General features: G+C 44.7%; 1 protein-coding gene across 3 annotated transcripts in view; it reads left to right on the forward strand.

The window, feature by feature from the left end:
* The first annotated feature begins 10025 nt into the window (after positions 1-10025).
* Positions 10026-26589, forward strand: part of SYNGR1 (synaptogyrin 1) — a 40029-nt gene continuing 23465 nt past the window's right edge. For all 3 annotated transcript variants that reach the window (XM_084809879.1, XM_084809881.1, XM_084809880.1), the window contains exon 1: positions 10026-10535. In XM_084809879.1, coding sequence (XP_084666005.1) covers positions 10437-10535 — 99 coding nt within the window. In that variant the 5' untranslated portion in view covers positions 10026-10436. The remainder of the gene's footprint in view (positions 10536-26589) is intronic.

A 26589-nucleotide genomic window follows, 5' to 3' on the forward strand; every position in this document is an offset into this window, starting at 1 on the left:
CGGCTAGATTTGCAAAGTCAGCCGTGATAGGCTACGTAAATCGTCACGTAGCCTATCACGGGTGACTTTTTTAAAAAAAGCGCGTACGGCTAATGGCGGCCCCCATGGGGAGCCGCCATTCGCGTTCCTTATTTGGTCGCTGTAGTCTACGTAAAGATTACGTAGACTACGGCGAAAATAAGGGCAACGCTATTTGCGTTGCCCTTATTTTCGCTGTAGTCTACATAAATCTTTACATAGACTACAGCGACCAAATAAGGAACGCGAATGGCGGCTCCCTATGGGGGCCGCCATTTGCGTACGCGCTTTTTTTTTTAAGTCACCCGTGATAGGCTACATAAATCGTTATGTAGCCTATCACGGGGCGTTGTTTGTTTTTTTTAACTTTTCTGTTGAAGTTCGTGGCCGGGGAGACGGGGCGCTTCTCCCTGGCCTGAATTTCGACCGGGGGCGAGGCGGGAAGCCTCCCCCCCGGCCTGAATTTCAGCCGGGTGAGGCGGGAAGACACCCCCCGCTCGCATGAACTTCGGGGGGAGAAGTGAAGCGCCTCCCCCCCACCGCGAAAAAAGCTGCGGGACAAGGTAAGTCCCTTTCGTACATCCCTAAACTGGCTCTGATATCAGGCCGTGTTACTCCAGTTTGTAGCTTAGCTCTGCCTGTTCCATACCAAATTATTCATAGCACTCAGTTCTACTAACCCAAGTGCACTTCCTCGGAAGCCGTTTGTTTTGCGATCATCATAGTTTGTTGCCTGTGTTTTGATACGCAGTCCACACGATGTTGTCAACAATTTGTAAGCAGCCCACATCTTACTGGTGCTCAACCCATCTATTCCCTTAACTGCGAAAATCCACTTGTTTATTAAAGGCGGCCCACAACAGTATCGCTATGTTCATTAGGTGTAGAAGTCCCATAGCAGTATGGCTCCTTCTTGGGAGGTGGTGCTACTTTCACACAATCTCCTATGGTTTTGGTAGGTGTATCCTAACATCATGCCCTCCTCTTTCTGTTACTTTGCACCTGAGCACAGCCAGCACACCTTCACCATAGCATTTCAGGCACAAACAGCAGTAGCCTCAGTTTTACTTTCTCAATGAAGGAGTTGTGTGAAATGGCCACAATGGGAGAGAGGTTTCGTCATGGCAGCAGGAAATATTGGATTTGTTTTCTGGGGGCAGGGAAGTAAAATAAAGGACCAGCCCAGTAATATCAACTCCTTTGAAAATATTGCTACAGAGATGGCTGCACGGGGCTATAACCACACTGTACTTGAGTGCTGCTCCAAATTCAGTATATATTTAATAGGGAAAGTTGGATTGGAATCTATGGGTGACCTTTTGCACTGTGCGGGGCTGGTGGTTGTGGTCAATGGGGCAAGGATTGCTTTGCTTTTGGGGAGGAAGAGCAGACTTTGAACTTGCACAAGACCACCACCACCACCCACCTTGAAGGCATTGATAGGGAAACTAGGCTTGGAATCTCCAGATTTATACTTGTGTCTGCTACACATGTGGGCACAGGAACTATCACTGCATGGGTGGGCTTTTGAGCAGAGGGGGCATCTGTGGTTGGTGTAGCAGGCATTGCTTTGCTTTTTGGGAAGAAGAGCGGACTTCAGAAATTGTGCAGAAGCCGGTGTGCCCTCCCCCCAAACAGTTTCCTTGTATATTGTCTTGTAAAAATGTAGCTTTGTGACTTCTGATGTATGCATATCTGTAGCCGCTACACACATGATCACAGATATCACAGCTGCAGACATGCAGGAACTGTTGTGCCTGTGCAGTGCAGTAAGAAAGGGCTGCAAACTCTGCCTAGGTGTTGTTCAACAACACCTATTTATTTATTTATTTATTTATTTCTATACTCCCCAATAGCCGAAGCTCTCTGGGCAGTTCACAACAATGCACAGATAGAAACAGCATTACATAAATATTAAAATATACAAAAATGTAAAACAATTTAAACATCCTATGCCCATGCCTGCAGAGGTTCATGTCGAGGAAGTGGAGGGGCTACAGTGGAGGGGGTGGACAATGGGTGGTTGAATGGACTGACATCACCTGGCAACATCCTGTCACGTTCCACCCTTCAGTCTGGACAGCAGATAGCGATATGCAGCAAGGAAAAAAATGGTGCAGGATCAGTAGTGTGGGCAGCCCATCACAATCCCACATGCATATTATGACACAAAAGCAGTGCTAGGAGGGTGGCCATGGGATAAAAGCATTGTCTGAAAGTGCCCCATGCCTCACTTCTATCTGGTAAGGGGAAGTTTTAGCAAGCATAGCCCAGCCTGTACCCAAAGCAATAAAGCAGGTATTCTCCTAGCCACAAAATCAGACTTGCTAACTTCCTATTTCAATGGTAAACACCTGATCTGAAAGATAATTTCACCCATTTTGGATATTGTTTCCACCTTATTTGAAAGCTAATTTCCAATTAATTTTGAGAATTGATCTCCGGTCTTTTCCTTTTTTCTGGTCAGTTTCATCTGCATGTTTGTTCCCTAAAGGAATTATATTGTCTTGTAACTGAATTGTAAGGTCATGCAAGTTGATCAGCTCTGGAAAATATTGGAATTAATTCATAATCAGCAGCACTTCAGGTATTAGCAGGATGTGGATCAGGGCCTCCAGTTGCGGAGTAGCAATTTCAGTCTGCAGGTCAACCTTAAAGCATAGCACATGAAATCATGTGGCAAGGACTGGGTTGCCAGCTTGTGCTGGCTCTGCTTCTGTGTATTAACAGCAGTCTGGGTGAAACTTTTCCTACTATACAGATTAGTGGTGGGGAAAAATTCACCTGCTCAATGTCTGTGTGTCAGGCTGCTATAATTAAAGGCACAGTAGCAAAGCCAGTAAAAATTGGCAACCTTATGCAGGGGCAACATCAGCCTGCTCCTGCACCAATGGAGCTGTACATACAGGACAGCTCATAAACAAATGCCCTGTCTATGCATAATAAAATCTAACCATACTGTTGTTGCATAGCACATAACTTGCTCAAACTGCCTTTCTGAAATTCATATGCTTCATAATAGGACAGATTGGAAAGATTGACCCTTTCGTGGAATATCCTAATACTACTATATTGCTTTAATGAGTATACAGGGAAGGGCTGAAAAATCAAGCAGATTTTCTCATCCCCCAAATGTTGCAACATTTCCAGCACTGTTTCCTGCAAAATAGTGTCCCCGATTCTTGCTGGAGAAATGACTTAATCGAGTATTCCAAAAGCCATTGCACAAGCCCCTAGGCATTTTTAAAAGTCAAGAAATCACCGGGATAACAGGCAAGCATGGCCTTGGTGTACAAAATGAAGCAGGACAAAGGCTAATAGAGTTTTGCCAAGAGAACACGCTGATCATAGCAAACACTCTTTTCCAACAGCACAAGAGGCGACTCTACACATGGACATCACCAAATGGTCAATATTGAGATCAGATTGATTATGTCCTTTGCAGCCAAAGATGGAGAAGCTCTATACAGTCAGTAAAAACAAGACCTGGAGCTGACTGTGGCTCAGATCATGAGCTGCTTCTTGCAAAATTTCAGCTGAAATTGAAGAACGTAGGGAAAACCACTAAACCATTCAGGTATGACCTAAATCATATCCCTTATGAATATACAGTGGAGGTGAGGAATAGATTTAAGGGATTAGACCTGATAGACAGAGTGCCTGAGGAACTATGGATGGAGGTCTGTAACATTGCTCAGGAGGCAGCAACTCAATCCATCCCAAAGAAAAAGAAATGCAAGAAAACAAAGTGGCTGCCTGTCTGATGAGGCTTTACAAGTAGCTGAGGAAAGAAGGGAAGGGAAAGCAAGGGAGAAAGGGGAAGATATATCCAACTGAATGCAGAGTTCCAGAGAATAGCAAGGAGAGACAAGAAGGCCTTCTTAAATGAACAATGCAAAGAAATCGAGGAAAACAACAGAATGGGAAAGACTAGAGATCTCTTCAAGAAAATCGGAGATCTCAAGGGAACGTTTTGTGCAAAGACGGGCATGATAAAGGACAAAGAAGGCAGGGACCTAACAGAAGCAGATGAGATTAAGAAGAGGTGGAAAGAATACACAGAAGAACTATACAGGAAAGATCTTAATGTCTCTGATAGCCATGATAGTGTGGTCACTGAACTTGAGCTGGACATCCTCGAGAGTGAAGTCAAGTGGGCCTTGGGAAGCATTAGTAACAACAAAGCTAGCGGAGATGACAGTCTTCCAGCTGAGCTATTTAAAATCCTAAAAGATGATGCTGTTAAAGTGCTGCGCTCAATATGCCAACAAATTTGGAACACTCAACAGTGGCCACAAGACTCAGTTTACATTCCAATTCCAAAGAAGGGCAATGCCAAAGAGTGTTCAAACTACCGTACAATTGCGCTCATTTCACATGCCAGCAAGGTAATGCTCAAAATCCTACAAGCTAGGCTTCAGCAGTATGCGAACCGAGAACTACCGGAAGTACAAGCTGGGTTTCGAAGAGGCAGAGGAACTAGAGATCAAATTGCCAACTTTCACTGGATCATGGAGAAAGCAAGAGAATTCCAGAAAAATGTCTATTTCTGCTTCATTGACTATGCTAAAGCCTTTGATTGTGTGGATCACAACAAACTCTGGCAAATTCTGAAAGAGATGGGGGTACCAGACCACCTTACCTGTCTCCTGAGAAACCTGGACGAGGGAAAAGAAGCAACAGTAAGAACCAGACATGGAACAACCGATTGGTTCAAAATTGGGAAAGGAGAACGACAAGGCTGCATATTGTCGCCCTGCTTATTTAACTGATATGCAGAGTACATCCTGAGAAACGCCGGGTTGGATGAATCACAGGTCGGAATTAAGATTGCCGGGAGAATTATCAACAACCTCAGATATGCAGATGATACCACCCTAATGGCAGAAAGCGAAGAGGCTCTAAAGAGCCTCTTGTTGAGGGTGAAAGTGGAGAGTGCAAAAGCTGGTTTGAAACTCAACATTAAAAAAACTAAGATCATGGCATCTGGCCCCATCACTTCCTGGCATATAGAAGGGGAAGAAATGGAAGCAGTGACAGATTTTATTTTCTTGGGCTCCAAGATCACCGCAGACAGTGACTGTAGCCATTAAATTAAAAGACGCTTGCTCCTTGGGAGGAAAGCTATGGCAAACCTAGACAGCATAGTAAGAAGCAGAGATATCACCATGCCGACAAAGGTCCGTCTAATCAAAGCTATGGTTTTCCCAGTAGTAACGTATGGCTGTGAGAGCTGGACTATAAGGAAGACTGAGCGCCGAAGAATTGATGCGTTCAAACTGTGGTGCTGGAGAAGACTCTTATGAGTCCCCTGGACTGCAAGGAGGTCCAATCAGTCCATCCTAAAGGAAATCAACCCTGACTGCTCATTGGAAGGACAGATACTGAAGCTGAAGCTCAAATATTTTGGCCACCTAATGCGAAGAGAAAAGTCACTGGAAAAGACCCTGATGCTGGGAAAGACTGAAGGCAAAAGGAGAAGGGGAAGGCAGAGGATGAGATGGCTAGATAGCATCACCGATGCAATGAATATGGACTTGAGCACGCTCCGGGAGAGAGCACAGGACAGGAAGGCCTGGCGTGCTATGGTCCATGGGGTCACGAAGAGTCGGACACAACTGAACGACTGAACAACAACAACAAAATTTATTCACTGGCCTTGCATTTTCATTGCTGTTTCCAGCAGTGCAAGTAGGCAGCTTCAAATTCGTTAATACTTTTTCAGGGTGCTTTGGAAGGGATGCAGATGCTCATGCATCATACCTTGTCACTTGTAGGTACTTTAAGGCCACAGTCCTATGCAGGTTTAGACAGAAAAAAAGTCCTACAACTCCCAGCATTCCCCAGCCAGCCATGCTAGCTGGGGAATGCTGGGAATTGTAGGACTTTTTTTCATCTAAACACACATAGGATTGTGCCCTAAAGATCACTTCCTTTCTTAGTAATATGAGTAATAAGATTAGCCAGAAATTGCATCTGGAGCGTATGACTGGGTGACCAGTTTCATAAAACAAGGGCATGTAGTGAAGTATCTTCAGTGGTGGCTCTACAATACTAAGAGTGCAATCCTACGCAAGTTTAGACAGAAAAAAGTCCTATAATTCCCAGCATGCCCCATGGTTGTACCCTAAAGAGTTTCCACACTTGTAAGGTTTTTGTCTTTTATTTCAGTTGCTTTCCTGGTGTTAAGCTGGAGGATGTGGATGTGCTCTTCTCTTCTAGTTGTAGAAGATAAAACACATCTGTTTTTAATGTTGCGTGACCATAATTGGCTAACTGGTTTTTCAGTGTTTTTAATTATTTATTTATTCAAAGCCTTTCTATCCTGCTCTTCAGTCAAGAGACTCCCAGAGCAGCTTGCAAGAATCAACAATCAGACAGTCCCTCCCCTCACACTCACTATCTAAAAAGACAGAGACACAAGGAAAGGGATTGGGAGGGAGGAGCAGGGGAAACATAATGGTGGCGCTTGATTCCGTTGCCCAGATGGATGACAATATAGCAGTTGAACTCAGGTATGGACTTCATCTATTGTCCTTCTGGGCTAGCCTGTTATTTGTTGGCCTGCTCTTCTTTTTTTTCTTCTCTTCTGCAGTTTGTCTTTGCGTTCAAGCCTAATCTGTTTATTTTCACTTCCCCTCAGTGTAAGATGTTTCCAGCAAGTATATGCTGAATCATGAAACAACTTCCTCTGATGTCTAACCAGTACTGCTGACCCAAAGCTAACCCATCCTGTTACACATAGGCATTGTGCTATGGCTACAGTATGGGCACCTACTGGGCAGAGTCTGTGACATCACTGGTACTGAACAAAGCACACACACCATACCTGGCAAATTTGTAGAACTTTTACCAAGTGGTGTTGCTGCTGCTGCTGCTGCTCCTGTTTTTAACTTTTGTGGAAGGTGAGTGCCTATTTTCTTGTGCAGAATTGCTCTGACCATCCTTCCTCTAGATGAAGCTCTACAGGCACCACAGATGTAGCACCGGTAATCTTGAATGTTGCAATCCTGTGCATTTACTTGGAAGTAAGTCCCACTGAATTCTGTGGGACTTGCTTTGGGGTAAACATGTATGGGATCAGGTTGTTAGGTGGAGAGACTCTTGGTAGATGACTCCTGCTGTCCCAAAAGAAATGTAGTAACCCAAATTAAAAACTGAACAAGGAATGGTATTCACAACTTCAGCATACCATAGCGTGCTGAACTGGGTTGACTTTTGTAATATGGGATTATGTTTTGTGAACCTATTAGCAGAACATAACAGAGGTGGTCCATGAAATGATGGTGCCTGGAATACAATAGTGTCTCCCATGGTAGTAAAAAAACAAAAGTCAGCATTTTGCTGCCCTCTAGAATATGCCATCTGAAGGAAACTGCCTCACCCTGCGCAATGATATGGCTGGCCCTGGAAGATAAGGCTATCGATGGCTACTAGTGTGGAAAGAATCCTTTAACCTCACCCCTCATGTGTTTTGTGTACCCCAGACTGGCAACGCAGATATAAGAACCAATTCCCTAGGGCGGTGGTGGGCTCTCCCACACTGAAGGCATTCAAGACAAGGCTGGACAGCCATCTGTCGGGGATGCTCTGACTTGGATTCCTGCATTGAGCAGGGGGTTGGACTCGATGGCCTTGTAGGCCCCTTCCAACCCTACTATTCTATGATTCTAAGAATGCTGTTAGCATCTGCATAAGATGGCTAACAGATGCTTGCGTTGGTGTTAAGTCTTTGTTCCCCAGTTCACCCTGTCTTGGCCCCTCAGTCTATAAGAAACAGATGATAGCCTGTCAGCAGTTTGCCCTGGGAATGGTTAGGGAGTATGGATTCCTCCCTGGGGAATTGCTGATAAGCACTGTACTCCGTGCGGCAACTCAGTACCAGCACCGGGCAAACGTCCACCCTGTCCAGGGAGGGAACGTTCAGCTCTGTTCCAGATAACTGTGTGTGTGTGTATGCCTCCAAGGAATGTGTCTAGTAGAGCACGACTAGAATTCTTCCCTATATGTGACATATTTCACTGTATAAAAGCCTGCCCCACTGGACACTCGGAACTCTCTGCCCCTTTGCTGACAGAGTGCCTGTGAGCCTTGTAATAAACATGTGTCTGATCCAGAAGCTTACCCGTGTCTAGTTGAATTATTGGACCATCTGCTAGCCAACGAACCGAGAGGCCTTTGCCCCTCTTACCACACTAGTCATGATGGCTATATGCTACCTCGAGGGGAGAGGGCTATTGTCTTTATGTCCTCCTTTGGGGCTTTGCAGAGGTATCTGGTTCACAACTGTGTGGAATAGAGACTCTCTCTCTGTATACACACACACACACACACACACACGAGTCTTCAGGCATCTTTTAATTTGCTTTTATTACATTTTCTTCTTTGAATCTTGTCAGCTGTCTTGAGAAATCTGTAAGACAGCAGTCAGAGGTTTTGGTTTGTTTTTTAAGTGGAGGGGAGATAAGTATTGCTAATTTATGCAATCCTATGTATGCCTACTCAGAAGTCCCATTATGTTTAATGAGGCATACCCTCAGGAAAGTGTGCATAGGATTCCAGCACAAGTTACTTTTGGAGGGAGGTTTGCACCTTGATGTTCTGCATGTTTACTCAGAAATAAGTCCTGAGTTGTGAGCATGGTACTGCAAGCTTAATACAGTACCTATCCAGTTCCGTCTAATGAATTGACTGCCCTTTCAGCTCAGTCCTATGCATGTTTTGTCGTGTGTGTGTGTGTGTGTGTGTGTGTGTGTCTTTGCAAGAACTCTAGCTTCAGTGGTGAAGGAAAGGCACTTAGTACATGCTCAGAGTTTCTCCATAACTTAGCCCTAGTTTTGAAAACAGACTCATTGGCTGAATCCTGGTGAAGTCTTGACACAAATGGAGTTATGGGGAGGAAGATACGAGAGCTTGTGCAAAACAAGGAGAGGTAGAGAGCAGTTGCACAAAACATCTGTTTTTATGAAGGGTTGCTGGAGGATGGTAGGATGAGGAGGGATGGTTGCATGGACGGGAATAGAATTAGTAGGGGGAGAATGTAAGTGCTCAGTGGTGAAAGAAAAGCATTCTGCATATGCTCAGAGGCACTCTTATGTTTAAAAATGTAAGAAGATCTGTGCTGCATCAGACCAAGGTCCATCTAGTCCAGCATTCTGTTCACACAGTAGCCAACCAGATGCCCACAGGAAACCCACGAGCAGGACATGAGTGCAATGGCACCTTCCCACCCATGTTCCCCTGCTGCTAACATTGGTGAAATGTAAATAAATTCTAGTCATTCTAAATTTGCGTGCATGTATATCCTTCAGAAACTTTGCAGGTTTCTTGCCTGGGAGACACCTCTAATGACCTGTGCATTTTCATACAAATTTACCCAAAAACTATTGGGGAAGGGGTGAATGGAAGGGAAAGCAAATCACTCCCCCCTCTAAATTGGAGAACTCCCTTTCCACATGAACTGCTGCACCTATCCTTCTGAAACTTTGCTGGTTTCATACTTAGGGACAATCTAGGCTGCCTATAATTTTCAGCACAATGGTCGACAAGGAAAATAGGGAGATAAGTATGGCCTCTTATACATGTGCGTAATCTATGCATGTGTGTAATCTAGACACACGTGCAAGCACACCACATGAACCCCCCCTCCCAACGTATCTTTCTATCTGTATTAGAGGTGCGCTTAGATTTGGATATGTGTGTGCGCGTGTGTGTATGCAAAATTGTGTCATGGGCCTGTGCTCCGGGTCTTTTAAGAACCTAGCAGCGCCCCTGGTATATAGGATTAGGATCGCAACTTGACTGGGTCCCGCAATGCATCGCCTGGGTAGAAAAGAGGTCCCGGGTCTCAAAGGGCCTGCTAGGAGGCGGCGGCGCCCCCACCGCTAGTCCCCAGGAAGCGGCCAGCAAAGCTCCGCAGCGCCCCGCCCTGCCCTCCTCCAAGTTGCTAGGGGCTGAGGGGGCGCGCCGGCGCGCGCTCTCGTCTGCGGCGCGCGCGCCCGTCGCCCGCCCTTCCTTGGGCTGCTGCTACGCGGGAGCGCGGCTGGCTGGCTGGCTGGCTGGCTTGAGGCGAGCCGGAGCCTTCCGCTGCCGCCCTGGCTGCGAGCGCGTTTCTCCCCGCCTTCCTCCAGCCAGGCGAGCCTCGGAGGCGGTGAGCGAGAGAAGCGACGCCCGAGATGGCCGTGCGCAGCTAGCTAGCTGGCCCGAGCAGCCCCCTCGTCGTTGCCTTGCCCGCCGCGCCACCCTCGCAGCGCTGCCTCGGTGCGCTCCTTGCTGGGCTGGTTCTCCTGCCCTCTCCAAGCAGCCCCCTCCCCGGGCCGGTGCAATAAACTTTAGCTGCCGAGGGGAATTGCCGGGGGCGGCGGCGGCGGCGGCGGCGGCGGCAGCTCGGCGGGTCTTGCTACGGGGCAGCTCTGAGGATGGACGCGCGCGCGTACGGCGCGACCAAAGCCGGAGGCGCCTTCGACCCTCAGATCTTCCTCCGGCAACCTCACACGATCCTCCGGATGGTTTCCTGGGTAAGGAGGACGCGTCTTGGGCGGCGGGGGGATTGCGGGGACCGGCTTTTCAGATCTGTATTCCGGACAAAACACGTGCAAAGCCACCTGCCGTCTGGTTTGAACACCGTTCCGATGAGGCGGGGGAGGGGTCGTTGGCGGAAAAGCGGCGGCCCTGGGCGGCCGAGGCTTGGCTGGAAGGGACCGTGGGCAGAGCCCTGTATAGCCCGCTGTGCTCGAGGGGAGCTCTCCCGCCCCAGGGCAAACTCTGCCCGACATTCAGGGGGCCGAGGAGGAACAATAATATCCTTCCCAGCCTGCGTGCGTGCGGAGGAGACCATGGAGAAAGGGGATTAGGGATGCCTGGCGTTGGGCTTGCGGTTGCTGGGCCGCTGGCCGGCTTTTGACGCGCGCCTCCGGACGTGGAGGAGCATTCCGCCCCTCTTCTCTGACCCCGTCCCTTAATCCTTCTAGTGTGGGGAGAAAGAAATTTGGGGGCTGGAGGCGCCGTCCAAGCGGGGCCGCGTGGCTGAGGAGCATAGCGCCGGTGCCTCCCCCAAAGTGACCTCTAAGATGGGAGCGAGGCTGCGGTGTCGCCTCTTGGAACCGTCGGCTCGGGTTGCTTCTTCTCCGTTTTCTCGTTCGCAAGTCGTCGCCGCTGCAGTGAAGGCGCGACGTTTGTAAACTAGTGGTGCTGAGTGTGTGTTGGGGGCGGCGAGCGGGTGGGGCAGCGGGAGAAGGCATGGAGCAGAGCAAGCCCAGCTGGCAGGATGGCAAACAGTCTCATGCTTCGCTCCCTCCCTCCTTTCCATCGCCAGGGTGATTTTTTAATTATTATTTTTTAAGTGGGAAACAGTTTTTTCGAGAGAGAGAGAGAGAGAGAGAGATATTGGGGTCTCTCATTTTCTTCCAAACCACTGCTAGCTAGCTAGCTAGCTAGCTAGATATATATATATATATATATATATATTTTTTTTTTTAAAGGAAATGCTTTAACTGGTTCTCCCCACCCTTAAGCCTGACTCTGCTGTCACTAATTTTAATCAAAACGTTAAGAAAACAGAGAGCCTTTCACATGCATGAGGACGTATAATACTGGGAGGGAAAGTTGGAAGAGGGAATCACAAAAGTGATTATGAATTATCTGCTTTTTCCTAACCCCACCCTTAATTTCCTTTAGTTTACCGGCTGCTTAATTCCGCATTTTTGCAGGGAAGATCAAGGGTAAGGAAGCGCGGGATGAAAATGTGTGCTTTCCTCCCCCCACATTCAGTTTAAACATTTCTCCACCCCCACTGTAATGTGTAGAGATTTTTACGTGAAGACTGTGTATGTGTGATGGAGGAAGTGATGGAGTTAACGGGATCAGCCAGCAAGTTGGGAGGCTGGGTGTGTTTGCCTTGGAATGGCTGTAGTGTGGGAGGTCGCTTTATCTTGTGACCCTTTTGCCTTGGCTGCCTCTGTGCCTGTAGCATATGCAAGAAGGTCATTGGGATTAAGAGAACAAGCTGCAAACACAAAGCTAGAGAGAGATTTGCCCCCTGTGGGAGTGGCAGAGAAGGGGAAGGAACAGATCATGAAAATGAGATCCCTTTTCCTTCCCCTCCCCCAACAGGCCAAGAAAGACAGACAGATTAGATCCAGGAGGGCTAGGGAAGCTTCTCTTTGGATAGAGGACTGGGGGCGAGAGGTGTATGGTAAACTTGGCCTGCCTGTTGGCACCCATTCAAGAAATCCAGATTAACCTAGACGAGTGAGGAGCATTGGAACACTGCTATTTCTCCATCTAGCCCAATATTATCTATGCTGAATGGCAGCCAAGGCAGCCTTCCCCAACCTGGTGGCCTCCAGATGTTTTAGACTTCAACTCCCATCAGCCTCAGCCAGCATGGTCAATGGTTAGAGATTATGGGAATTGTAGTTCAACATTTATTTGATTTATTTATTTGATTTAAACCCCACCTTTCCACCCCAAAATGGCATGTAAAACATTTGGAAGGCTGCTCCAGGATTTCAAGTAGGAGTTTTTCTCAACTCTCTCTGGGCATACCAGAGAGACTGGACCTGGGTCTTTTTGCATGCAAAGCTTGTGCAGCACCACTGAGCTATGACCCCTCCCTAAAGAGTTTTGCTCTTGTGCAAGCATCACATATTCCTCATCCTTCCCCCAATCTGGTGTCCTCCAGATGTGTTGGGCTCCAGATGTTTTGGACTACAGCTCCCATCACCCTGGCCATGGTGTTGGGGGATGATGAGCATTGTGATCCAGCACATCTGGTTGGGGAAGGCTGCACTCGCATTTTCCAGTGGACAATGCCCTTCCTGTGCTGCCTGATTGCATATGATTTTGGAAAGTGTTGGAGGAGGGGGGTGGGGAAGAGAATGAGTCTTGCAGAAATGCTAGCAGCACCTTTGGAAAATGGAAGATGATATTCATCTAGTTGGTTGGTGTGTCTGTCTTATTTTATATACAGTGTACTACCGTTGTTACCAGAGGGTGGAAGACACTCTAGCAATAATCTCCTGGCTCATATCTGCCACTAAAATTCAACATGAAGTGGTGGAAGAACCTTTTGTTGCATGAACACCTGCAGTCTAAATGAGGCAAAGCCGCAGAGAGCACAGGCAACAATAAAGCACTAGCCCATTATGACTGACATGATGTTAGATGGACACTTCTGTCCTTGATCACCTGGGACAGAATGTTCTCCCCATTAAAGCTGTGACTTCATACTGTTACTGCAGGGCTTCCCAAATACAGGAGAAGAGAGAGGGTTTCTGTGGTGTGCTGCTTTCTGCTTCATAATACTATCTTATTGGCTCTCTTCATGAAATCAGGTGACTTCCCTGCTGTAGAAAGATACCCAGCATCCAGTTTTTCTTGGATGTGCTCCTGTTTTCCCAGAGCCATCAGCTGTGTGCTGTACCTTGACCTTGGAAGTGACTTTGATACCCTTTTATTTCATGCCACGGTATTACTTTGCTTGTCAAACACATCAGTTGCAGAACAGTGAAAACACAGGCCATTCCTGGGCATGTTTGCCCAGGAGTAAGTGGCACTGTGTTCAATGGGATTACTCCCAACCACATGTACAGAGGACTGAAGTCTCAGGAATTGGAGCTCTGGCTTAGAGGAGCAAGTTAGGAGAAGGAGCTGCTTGAATAAGACCTCTTTTTTTCCTTGTTTGATTTTTCTTCCTATATCTTTTCTCCCTTTTGGTAACATACCAGTCTCTGCACCTCTTACCTGCTTTTGCTCCCATGCTGTTGGTCACAAACCTGCATTTGGTACAAGCTTAAGCATGTTTACTCAGAAGTAACTCAGACGAAGTTCAATGTCACTTGCTTCCAGGCAAGTGTTCATAGGAGCATAGCTGTAAATGTTCTGAGCCCTGTCATATTATTATGAAACATTAGATATGTTTTTAATATATTAACACGTATGGTAAAAGTTACGGCCCCTCTCTAAGTCTGTAATAATTAATAAATGAGGTACAAAACACTAATCCTGTTACAGTTTTTGGAACTGTATATTGCAGTAGTGGCCTACATAGAATTTGCACTGTGCATGCATTCTCCAAAGCATGTGGGCTATTTATTTTATATATTATCCTGTAGTGCTGAGCCCAAACAGATTTCTGGGGCAGCTGCTTAGGATTTGGAGACTTTTGAGTTTTTTTAAAAAAGCAGTGTGCTAGTCCTCATTATCATAATGACAAGACTAAAAATACAGTGGGAATGTCTGCTAATGGCTCAGAAATCAGAAGATAAGAACCAAGTTTAGACTTTCAACCATCTATTTTATTTATTTTATTTTTATTTTATTGCATTTATATCCCGCCTTTTTTCCTGTTGCAAGGAACCCAAGACGGCTTACATGATCCTCCTCCTCTCCATTTTATCCTCATAACAACCCTGTGAGGTAGGTTGGGCTGAGAGTCTGTGACTGGCCCAAAGTCACCCAGTGAGCTTCCATGGCTGAGTGGGGACTAGAACCCAGATCGCTGGGCTCCCAGTCCAACACTCTAGCCACTACACCACACTGGCTTCCAAACCCAGTTTATGAGCTTCAAGGGAGTGATCCAAGTCTTTACAACTGGGACTTGGCAATTCTAGAGTAAAATATTGCAGAATAGGTCCAATATATTTCTCAGTTGTTGTGTCACCTACAGCATTTCCACATATGTGATATGAACATCACCATGCAAATAAGCAGGAGTAGTTTTTCCAACATTAGGCAGTTGTAAATCCCCCTCCTCTGCAAAGGTGCATGTCAACATAAATTGTTCTTCTGGTGATAACAGGCAGATCTGGGCTAAAATGGGGAAAGCAGGAGAGAAGGTTGCTCCAAGTAGTACAGCTCACTAGAACAGATTGATACTGTAACATTCTCCTTGAATGTAGACAATAACAAGCAGATGCAAGGTGGACATGGCATATGCAGATATGGCCTATTAAATAGTGGACTTCCAACTAAAATGCATTCACTTGACCTAATCTTGCCAACACTTTTCTGATAGGGCTTCTTTGCCTTGATCAGTTACATACAAGCAGAAACTCAACAAAGCTTTTCCTATTTATATGTTAAGAAAAGATTTGCTTGCTAGATCCATGCTTGTCTTTCTGTTGTGAAAGGCACAGGAAGCCCATAAAAATAAAAGCTGGCAATGCTAGATAAGCACACTTTTATTGTGTGAACTTGATAGCTTAAAAATATCCCCACTTGGGGCAATATCTCAATAAGTATGTTAACACTTAAATTATACTTAGGATAGAATTAGGATTTCTGAGTAAACATGCTTAGAATCAGGCTGCAAGTTATATAATCTGGTGCAATGCTTTGCAGGGTTGCCAGCTTTTCAGCTGGCTGCTGCAGCTGTGCCTTTAGCAGTAGGTTGATATGGAGGTATTTAAAAGCATTTGAGGTTAACACTTCATGCATTTGATGAAGCGGACAGTGTCCATGAAAGCATATGCCAGAATAAATGTGTTGGTCTTTAAAGTGCCACAAGACTCTGTTGGTTTTGATAACAGACTAACATAGCTACCCCTCTAAAAAGCAAGAGAGTATCTCTATTGTGTGAAAAGGTTCAGATGCTGATTTGCACATCAAGCTGCTTAGGAACAGGCCACACTAGTTTTTATGGTCAGTTGGCTACCCAAATGCTACATCTGTTCAGATGCAATGTAAGGGTTGCCAACTGACCATCAAAACTAGTTTAGCCTGCTCCTAGGCAGCTTGATGTGTAAAAATCAGCCTCTGAACCTTTTCACACAATGGAGATACAGTCGGTAAGAACAAAAGCAAAAATAACCCCACCCTTGGTGGCAATGACTCCATGACTTAGAATTTCAAATCATGCTTGGAAGCCCCATTGCATTCAATGGGGCTTACTTCCAAATAAGTGTGGTTCATGTTACATCTATATCAGTCCTCAGTGCATGGCCATTTTAATGGTAATCGTTCTGGTAGAGTAATGAGATGCTGTAGAAGATAGGACTCTGGTATCTTTAATGCAGGGATGGGCAACTTCTGGTCCTCTAGATGTTTTGGCCTACAGCTCCCATCAGCTGGAGCCAGCATAGCCAAAGGTGAGGGATGATGTGAGCTGTAGGTCAAAACATCTGGAGGGCCCCTGGTTTAATATTTTTTAGAAGACAGGAAACTTGACTTCAGTTAAACTGATTATCCTGAATACAGGTAGGTGAGATTATATTTGGGCTGTCAATTCATTAAAGAAACTTTAGTCAATTACCTGTATATGTTTCAGTTAATTAAATCTGCACAAATGTGTGTATCTGAGTAAAAAATAGATCTGAAGCAAAGCATACTCTTCTTGTTTTTAGATGATGCATATGTGTGTCATTGCACACGTGGCTTTACAAGGAGATTAGATGAATTCATGGAGGATAAGGCTACTAGTGGCTGCTAGTTAGGATAGGTGGATATTATCTCCAGATTCAGAGGCATTATGCCTTTATGTACCAGGTGCTGCGGAAAACGAGTGGCAGGGTGTTAACAGCACTCATGTCCTACAAGCAGCTGGTTGGCCACTCTGAACAGAATGCTGGTAGGCTTTTGGTCTGATCCAGCATGGCTCCTCTTATGTTCTTACCATATATTACACATCACAGCTATAGATTGTATACAATCTAGAATTGAGGTGCATGCAAGAGCATTTTTATGACTGGAACTACCCCTAGCAGTAGTTGAAGAACATCATACATGCTATCAGAGCAGCCCAGGAATAGCACCATTTGCACATCCAATTGGAGCTGCCTTCCCAATAAGGCCACAAAAGTTATTAGCCTATCATACCCACCCCTGCATATTTTATTAGTCAGTTTTAGTACGTGAATGGCCTGTAAGAACAACGATAGCAAAGAACCAATGCTTTCCACGTTTGCAGAAGCTTTCTTGCTTAATCGCCTGGGGCTGATTCTTAAGTTGCCAAAGGTGACCAGGCAAGTCACTTTTCTATGCCTGAAACAGAACAACCCTTGCTGTTAGACCATTTCTGGTGCTAACTCTTATGAAGGAGATTCCATGGGCAATGGTAATCCACCAGCAGTAGTCCTACTGGTAATGCTACATTCACACAAGCAAAAGGCAAACATGTTTTCTTGCTTATGAGAGTTATCCAGGAGGGCAAACTTCCCTTGTTTTTAACCTTCCATACAATTTTTGTGCGCAGGTGCTACATTTTTCACTTTAGTTCATGACCCCGATAATGGTGGCTGAAGTCATAAGAAGGGGCAATTTCTGTGGTCTTGAGTCAGGAAGGCAAAATGTAGCATGCATGCTTTGAAGACAGCTTTTAGTCTCCATCAGCAAATGAAATGTTTTGTTGGAATGAGGTGTGCCTGTTGCATGTTATTCAGGTTTTCCAGATTGCCTGGGGAGTTGTTCATTCTGCTGACATCTGGACTGTTCCGTTTAAAATAATCAAACAGCTTTCGGGTGTCTTTGTTTTAGAATATAGAGCCTTTTGAGATGACATATGTTTAAGAAAGCTAGTGTGCAAGACAATTCCACATGATTGCACAGCTATTCTTCAAATGCAAGATGAGCCCTAATGCTCAGAAGAGAGTAGAGTTGCCACCTTTTATTTTGGCCTTGCTACTGTGCCTCTAGCAGCTCCCTAAGCACAAAGGCTTCAACCCTATGCACTCTTACCAAAGAATGAGCCCCATTCATTGGGACTTTCTTGAAGCCTGGGGTTGTGCTGGAAGAGCCAACAGGTAGAGCTTTTGGCTTCCCCTACCCCCCAGCAAAGCTGAGCCTTTAACAATTATGTGGCGAGCAAACATTCAGCAGGTGAATTGCACAGCAGTGAGAAATGGTTTCCTCATCACTGCCAGGAAAAGATTAATATTTTTAATAAGAGCATGACAGGCAGATATTGAAGGCACAGGCGCTCTGCCAGGAAAGAAACCTGGCAACCTTGTCACATGATCCACTGCAATTGCCACCCTTACTACTTGTGTTTTGTTTCTAGATATGTAAGCAACTTGTCACTGAGCAAACCATAGCACTATATGTCATGCAGTCGCATTTTATTAAAACGTTATGTGTTGTCCTGGGGATCTTACTCCTGACATTTGTTTAAAAGCTCTTGGATAGGAACTGTGTCATGTGAATAGGAAAATGGCCAGCTATAAAAATCATAATTGTATGGTAATGATTAAATAAGCTGCAGTTTTTTGTTTGGTTTGAAGAATGGGGTAAAAAAAATAATACCCAAGGCATATTTAAAGCCTACCTTTTATCTGGAAGCTCTTAAATATAATACAGATGATATGTCCAGGCTATATACTAAATTAAACAGAGCGGAATTTATCAATTCAGTACAGAGAAATAGCACACAGGGAAAATGGGGGGGGGGGGGCAAATAGGGATACACTGAATTTGTTTTCAGGAAACTGCAGAGAAAGCATTTGTCTGGGAAAACACTCCAAAACTGAGAAGGGATAAAGTCATGAAGATTAAATGATAAATGGGGAGAAAGATCAGAGGGGGCAGCTATACAATGAATTAAATGTGAACTTGCAGTAGGATGTGGCAGCAATGATAACCCTTGTTGTTTTAAGCAACATATGTTCTATGCATTAATTGAGTGGGGAAAAAATGTCAATTTTTTCTGTATATGAAAATGTTATATTCAACCTGAGCCTCTTAGGCTGCAATCCTATGCACACATACCTAGGAGTAAGTCCCATTGGTCTTGCTTCTGAGTAGACATGGAGAGGATTGGGCTGTTCATAACAAATACTGTAGTAGGACATTGTAAGCAACATCAATCTTACATACTGCTCTTGCGAATTTCCCTTTTCATGAAGAAAGAGTCAGAGAGAGAAATAGTGTTCATCTTGATTGAATTACCAAATTATAGTGAAGAGGATGGCACCACAAATCCAAATACAAAGAGAATGAATCCGATGGGTGCAGCAAGCAGTATGAAGTAAAGCAATGAATTCCAAGCATTTAAGTCTTCAGCAGGGGAACGTTCTTAAGGTTTTCCTGTGTCAGTAGCATATTTTGGAGTAGGTAGACTCTACTTAGGAGAGCATCTTTTTGAAGCAAGAGAGCCTGTGTGGTGTAGTGCTTAGAGTGTTCAATTAGGACTGGGGAGATGCACGTCCAAATCCTTATTCTGCCATGAAGCTTACAGGTTGACCTTAGCCAGTAACTAACTCTCAGTCTAGCCTACCTCACAGGGTGGTTGAGGATAAAATGGGAAGGGGTGGAATAAAAATTAACAAATAAGTAGACTTCTAAAATATTCTGCAGATGAAAACCTAAATGCTCAAAATTCAAGAATATTGTGTTTAAATCCTGCTTGATATACCCATTGGAATCATTCTAATTGCTTTTGAACAACTACTAAAGGGAAGAATTCATTATACCATAACAGCATTTGAAAGGCATTAAAGTATTCCTCTAGCAGCATATGGTTGCCCGGATTGGAGTTCAAGATTGCTCCTGTGCCTTTTAAGAACTACACAAAAAGCAGAGTTTCACCAGGAACTGCTTTTCTTATGGCAGCGACAGGAGAATTGGATTCTCTTCTCTCCACCTCCCCTGCAGATCTTAAAGGTCCAAAAACTGTAGGTTTCCGCCTAGCACCCTGTTTGGCACTATACCAGAAGCACAGCTGAGCTTCCAGATTGCAGTCGGATGTATAAAGCGTTGATGGCTCTCTAATTTTAAAAAAGAGCAGCAAAGCAAATGGTGCTCAGTGTATAATGTTAACTTGGCAGTCTTCAACACAAAATAAGGGGGATTCAGAGGGAGTTTTGCTTAGAGAAATTAGTCAGACCAGTCTCCAGGTGATGAACATCCTTGCAGACTGCCCAGGGCAGGTGTGTTTGGTCATTAGCATCCATAGCAACAGTGGAAAGTACCACAGTCTTATCTCCTACAAAGCACTCTGCCAGCCATATGTCCCATGCTGTTGTCAGTTCATATAATAACACAAAGGCCAGCCAGCAAAGGACACAGTTTAAGGACTAGTATCTTGTCACTCATCTCTTCTGCATTCCAGAACACGCATGCATGAATTTAACAGCAGACCCATCAGATTAGAGTATAATGGTTAACATTGCCGGGGTGGGGGCTGAATTTAGATGTCTTATTTCCATTTGAGTTTCAATCTAGATGATTTGAGGAGCGACCCTCCCCCCACATGTTATATTTCTAAAGCAGAGTTGGGCAACTTGTGGCCCTCCAGATGTTGTTGGGTTGCACCACCTACAGTCCCTCATTGTTAGCGATGCTGGCTGGGGCTGATGACAGTTGCAGTCCAAAAACCTTTGGAGGGCTACAAGTTGCCCACCCCGTTCTAAAGTTAGCAGTGAATGGCTTGTGCTAGACGTTTAAACAGACTATGCAGAGACTGAAAATATTAAAAGGGTGGTGGTGCCTTATTGGCTGCCCCAGATAGTCCTAATGCAGAATGCTGCATGCATACAATGCTGCATTGTACACGACGTGTGCTGCGTGCACACAAAGGCAATTGGATACTGCTGCGGGGATAAGCGGGGAGTAATTACCTTATTTCTATTCACACATCCTTTAGTATCACATTGGGTGAAGTCAGGTGAGGATTTACCAGAGTGCCTTTGCTCTGCTTTCAAGAGATGTACTACTACTGATAATCTCTTTGGTGGGAGATTCATGAACACTCCTGAACAAACATCTCAGGAATAAGATTGATACTGTTTAGTATAAGGAGACATTCAGAAGGTAAAGTTTTTCATTGTATGGAGGTGCTGTGATGGGGAGAGCTTCACCTGCTGGGTTTCTGCTTGTTATGCAGCAAATACAGGTACAGGGTCATAGGAAGCTGTCTTATTCCAAGTCACATTATTTGTGCATCTACCAGCGGTGGCTGTCCAGTGCCTCAGGTAGAGGTCTTTTGCATCACGTGGTCCTTGAACCTTTAAACTGGAGATGCCAGGGATTGAACTGAGGACCTGCATACAAAGCATTATTTAATATTATTTATTACATTTCTACACCGCCCCATAGAGATTAAAAACCATTTACATAAAAACACACAGTACACACAAAGACAACATATATCTCAAACTACTTTGAGCAATCAACCACCTGATTAAAACTCTTCATATGTTGCCAAATGCATGAGAAAAGGGAAAGGTCTTAACCTGGTACCTAAAAGATAACATTGTTGGCTCCAGGTGGGCCTCCTCGGGGAGATCATTCCAAAATTGGGGGTCCACCACTGAGAAGGCCCTCTTCCTTGTTGTTGCCTTCCGAGCCTCCCTCAGAGGACACACCTGGAGGAGGACCTGACCTGTGATCCCTCCCTATAGGAGCCCCACTAGGAAACTTCCAGAATTGCACGGAAGGAACAGTTTTCCCTCTTGTGCCTTTTCCCATCACAGTGCTGCAATGACGGGAGTAGTCCTATATTTTCACTTCCGTGCAGATTAACGGCAGTCTTGGGATCTGGACTTGACAACCTTACTTGTTCCCTCCTTGCTTTAACCAGTCTTTAGCACACTTCTAGCTCCTGTCTTGAGAAAAAGAGTTACAGTAAAGTAACTGCTTTTGCAGACTTGAACACCACAGTAGAATCCAGTCAAGGAATCTGCAAGGGAACAGAATTAAGGCTGTGCATTTGCTTTATTGGTTTTGACCTCTTCCAATAGGAGGTGAATGAGTTAATATTGTGGGATCAGCAGTTAAACTTGGGGAGTGGGCAGGGGATGGGGTCAATTGCAGCAGCTTGTAATATTCAAAGGCAAGGCAAAATTGAGATCAGAGAGCAGTTCACCTTTTTATCGTTCGTTGCAGTTCAATTGCCTGCTATTCATAGGCAATACAAGTTTTTACTGCTTGGAGTGGAGTACAAGAGAGGCAGTAAATATTTCAAAAGCAACTAATTGCCTTAAGGCAGCTTTCCCCAACCTGGTGCACTCCAGTTGTGTTGGACTACAATTCCCAGCATGGCTAGCTTAGGCATGCTGGGAGTTGTAGTCCAACACATCTGGAGGGCACCAGGTTGGGGAAAGCTGCCTGAAAGAATAATAATGTGGGTTGAGATATGGAATATGTATTAACCCTGTGTTTCTCCAAGCAGCTCCACATACAAACGATGATTGTTCCATACTGGTATTTCACACAGCAGTCATTTAACTGGGATGCCCCACATACATCTAGAAACCCTGGCCCAATCAGGTTTTCCAGAGGCATATTCACAAGGGTATGGCATCCACAAGTTATGTGCTTGCTGCAGGCAACTTTTCCCAGAAGCAATTGTAATTGTGCAAGTTACCCTGTGTGTTTCTGCTGGTGGAGTCCTGTAGAGATCATGTTTAGTTCTGCCTCCAGGAGCACATTTAGAGTTGCAATACTGAATCCTTTTACCTTCAGAATCCAGACAACACTATTATAGATGGATGCAGCATAGACATTTTTGAAAATGGCAGCATTGGTGTTTTCTGTTCACTTCTTATTCTGAAAATACACACCCAATACTTTAAAAAATATGCATGATCTTAAGAAATCTTGAAAATGGAATTGGGTCTGGAATCTGACCTTACAAATTATTGCAGAATATGGCTCAGACGTATTATCAGGGAAGTGTGTGTGTTTTTTGAAAATTTTGCTGGCTGCACACTTACTGATTCTGTGTGTAAATGGATAATGTCATTTCTCCAAGCAGTTGATCCAGCGGCAATCCTGTGATAGTAATAAAAGCATTCAGTTTTCCATTTTGTGGTGTCCGTCTATTTTTAAAGATATTTGTTGCGGCTGTGAAAGCTTTGTTCTCTACTGCCACAAAGAATAATCCAACAGACATGCAATGACCATGCTGGCTGGGGATGATGGGAATTGCAGTCCAACAATCTGGAGGGCACCAGATGGTTTTAGGTATTGAATAATTGATAAAATGCCCAGCCCAGTCCTATGGTTAGCACAAGACATCTGCACTCCAACATACCCTAAACCACCACAGTGCTTCTTCCAGGCTCACTTATGCTGGCACAGCACTATGTCCAGGCCTACTTGAGCCCAAACTTGTCTAGGGCTCAGCCAAAATATTTCTAAACTGATGCTTTACAGTGAAACAAAGGGATTGTGCCCCCCCCCCCCCCGCAGATTCACCTATGGGCAGCATCCAACGGAGTCATTCCAGAATCTCACATAGCACTAGTAGAGCTCTGCCAGGTCTTTCCTTTCCACAAGCGGTTGCCCATTATGCTTGCATACCTGGTTGCACAACAGCTTGTACGATCAGTTGCACAAGAGTTACATGCAACCCGTTGCACAGGGAGTTGCATAAGTGCCATGCACAACCACTTGTGTAACCACGCTTCTGCAAATGTAACTTCACTTGGATTCATCTCTTGCGCATAGTTCAGAACAGTTTCCGCTAGCACAGCGTCGTTTGCGCTAACACAGTGGGAAACGGCCTTACATGTTTCAGTCTGCTTCTTCTATGGCTGTTCACAAACCTCACAGCCACAGAAGAAGCAACTCACAAAACACACAAACATTTCAACACCAGTTGCAAAACTGCTCTGGGTCAGAACATTGGTGCATCTATCTCAGTATTGTCTACACTGGTTGACAGCAGCTCTCTAGGGTTTCAAGTGGGAGTCTTTCCCAGCCCTACCTGAAGATGCTGGTGATGATTTATTGGATTTATATTTTGCTGCTCTTCACAAACAACCCAGGGTGGCTATAACCTACATAAAACATATTGGAGCACATAGACAACATTAAAATCATGACTCTTGAGTCTATTCCTTTATAATTACTCATTATCATTGTCCCAGCCTGAGGAATTAGGCTAGAAATTCATATAGCAGTAGTCATCGTTTTCTTTTAAAATGCAATAAGAAGAATACACAAAGGAAAGCATAAGCGTCTTCCTGAATTTCTAGAGCTTCCCAAAACTGGCAGCTGAAAATGGCTGCATAAAAATAAAATGGGAGTTGATAATCTGTAGCCAGCAGCTTGCTCGTTTTTCTTTCTGTGAGCTTGGAAGGATATATGTTATATACATACATACATACATAATACATACATAGATATAACACATATTTAAAAGAATTGGTGAATGGTTCTTCAAATGCAAGAAAAATCCTTTGCTTTATTCTATCTGAACTAGATTTGATTATAAATCCGGTGGTGAATATTATGTAACATAATAATTTCCTTTTTATAACTGAATTTTAAAAGGAAGAAGGGGCTGGTGTAGCAGCAGCCTCATGACTGAAAGGGATCATGGTGAGTTAAGGGCTAGAAGTGAAGGGAGGCATGGACATTCCAGCCAAAACAAGATGGGCATCTTCAAAAATTAAGCACTAAGCTGGGGAGGCAGAATGATAGTTTCCTTCCTGTGGTGTTCAAGAAACATTAATGGGCTGAATTGCAGAGGCATCACATGGTACTCAGGAGGGCCTAATAGACTGCTGGAAATTGGTATCATGCTGCAAGCATCACGTGGCACTCAGGAGGTTCACTGCCTATGCTATCTGCTCAGTTTACTGTGAAATACCGGGGCCAGAAGAAGGGAGATCACATTAGCAGCCCTTGACTACGCAGTGTGACTTTGATGGAAATATCTGGTGAAGATTTATAAGTCACATGGGGCCTGAGCAAGATTTCCAGTGGCTAGGGAATGCAACGTTGGGGTCCTATACAATTTATAATTTCTCCCATGGTTTTCATTCTTTACCCACCCACCCCTGATTCTTTCAGCCTACTGGAAAACATCTCCCTAAAGCTGTACAGGCCATGGCTATGTGAGTGAGGTACATGCTTCTTTCATACACCTCTTTTGGTCTGGTTTTTGTTTTGTTTTTGCATTGATTGGCTCAGGAGATAGAGAGCCAATTCATTCTGTTCTCAATCAATAACTAGAGGATTTTTATTATGTGGCCAGATTGTTTTCTAGCATTGAAATAATAGAAACGGGGTTGATATTCGTACAAAGCAATGCAAAGCTGTTGCTTCAGGCAGCTAATAATAAATTCTAAGCACAATTTTCCTGCCTCCAATCTCCTTCTTTGTGTTTCATATAAAAAGAAAAGCTGCAGTTCAGAGCAGGGTGTGGCCATTTTGACTTCTTACTTCAGGTGAAAGCATGTCATGGTACTCCAAACTAATATCCATGCTTATTTTTGGTGTGAGCTCACCCTGGAATCTTTCAGAATCTCCTGTATCAAGGGATTGTTTCCTTCTCTACCTAAAGGTTAGGCTAGGGAAGAGAGTGACTTTGGGAATATGCAAGCATCTTTTCATCACCACTTAATAATTCTAGCAAGATATGTATACTAGTAAGATTTTGAGGTGCCAGTGGTTCAAAGGAAAAGGCTTGTATACAGATGTCTTCATAGAATCATAGAATAGTAGGGTTGGAAGGGGCCTACAAGGCCATCGAGTCCAACCCCCTGCTTAATGCAGGTATCCAAGTCAGAGCATCCCTGACAGATGGCTGTCCAGCCTCGACTTGAATGCCTCCAGTGTGGGAGAGCCCACCACCTCCCCAGGTAATTGGTTCCATTGTCGTATTGCTCTAACAGTCACGAAGTTTTTCCTGATGTTCAGCCGGAATCTGACTTCCTGTAACTTGAGCCCATGATTCCGTGTCCTGCACTCTGGGATGATCAAGAAGAGATCCTGGCCGCCTTCTCTGTGACAACCTTTCAAGTACTTCAAGAGCGCTATCATATCTCCCCTCAGTCTTCTCAAGGCTAAACATGCCCAGTTCTTTCAGTCTCTCTTCATAGGGCTTTGTTTCCAGAGTTTCAGTGATAGCTCCATGATTATGGAACTGTCTCCCTTTGGTGACTTGCAAAACCCCCATACATAAACATTTTCTAGAGGCGCAGTAAAACCTAGAGCATCTCTACACCAGCCTAAAATCCTGCATTTAAAATGGGGCTTTCTGCTTCTGTTTTAAATGCAGGGTCACGATAGACCCCCTTTAGACATGCTTCCTTTCCCCCCTCCATCTCCTCCTTATCTGAGTCTTCCATATGTTTCAATGTGCAGCCTCCTCTTATTGTGGGTTTTCCTCTTTTCACAAGGGATCTCAAGAGGAACTCAAGTGCTGTAATTTGATAGCTCATTATCTCTGATCTTTTAAAAAATGTAATAAAGGTAATTTAGTGTGGATATTGACGACATCATCTAAAGGACCTGCAATCTTCGGTGAGTAACCAATCTCAATAGCAAGATAACAGCTCCGTGTGAAGAAGCCCCTAAACAACTTGGCACAACACTTTCCTAAGGACCACCACCTCCCATGTGAGTCTGCTTGACTATTAAAATGTTCCTCCAAGGCTGCTCTTTGGGTTCTACTGCCTTCAGAAGTTAGCGGGCTTAGGAGAGAGCCTTTTTAATGGTGGCTCCCCAACTTTAGAACTCTGTCCCGAGAGACTCGCCTGGCTCCGAGGCTGTCTTTCCAGTGTCAGGCAAAGACTGTTTTATTCACCTAGATCTTTTACTGCACAATTGTTATATACATGTTTACTTGGAAGTAAGCGCCATTCGTTCAGTGGAACCTACTTCCATTAGTGGAGTGTGCATAGGATT

Source organism: Heloderma suspectum, chromosome 7 (genome assembly GCF_057233095.1).
Source record: "Heloderma suspectum isolate Gila_16-S chromosome 7, 16-S_ref, whole genome shotgun sequence".
In the NCBI taxonomy this organism is placed as follows: domain Eukaryota; kingdom Metazoa; phylum Chordata; class Lepidosauria; order Squamata; family Helodermatidae; genus Heloderma; species Heloderma suspectum.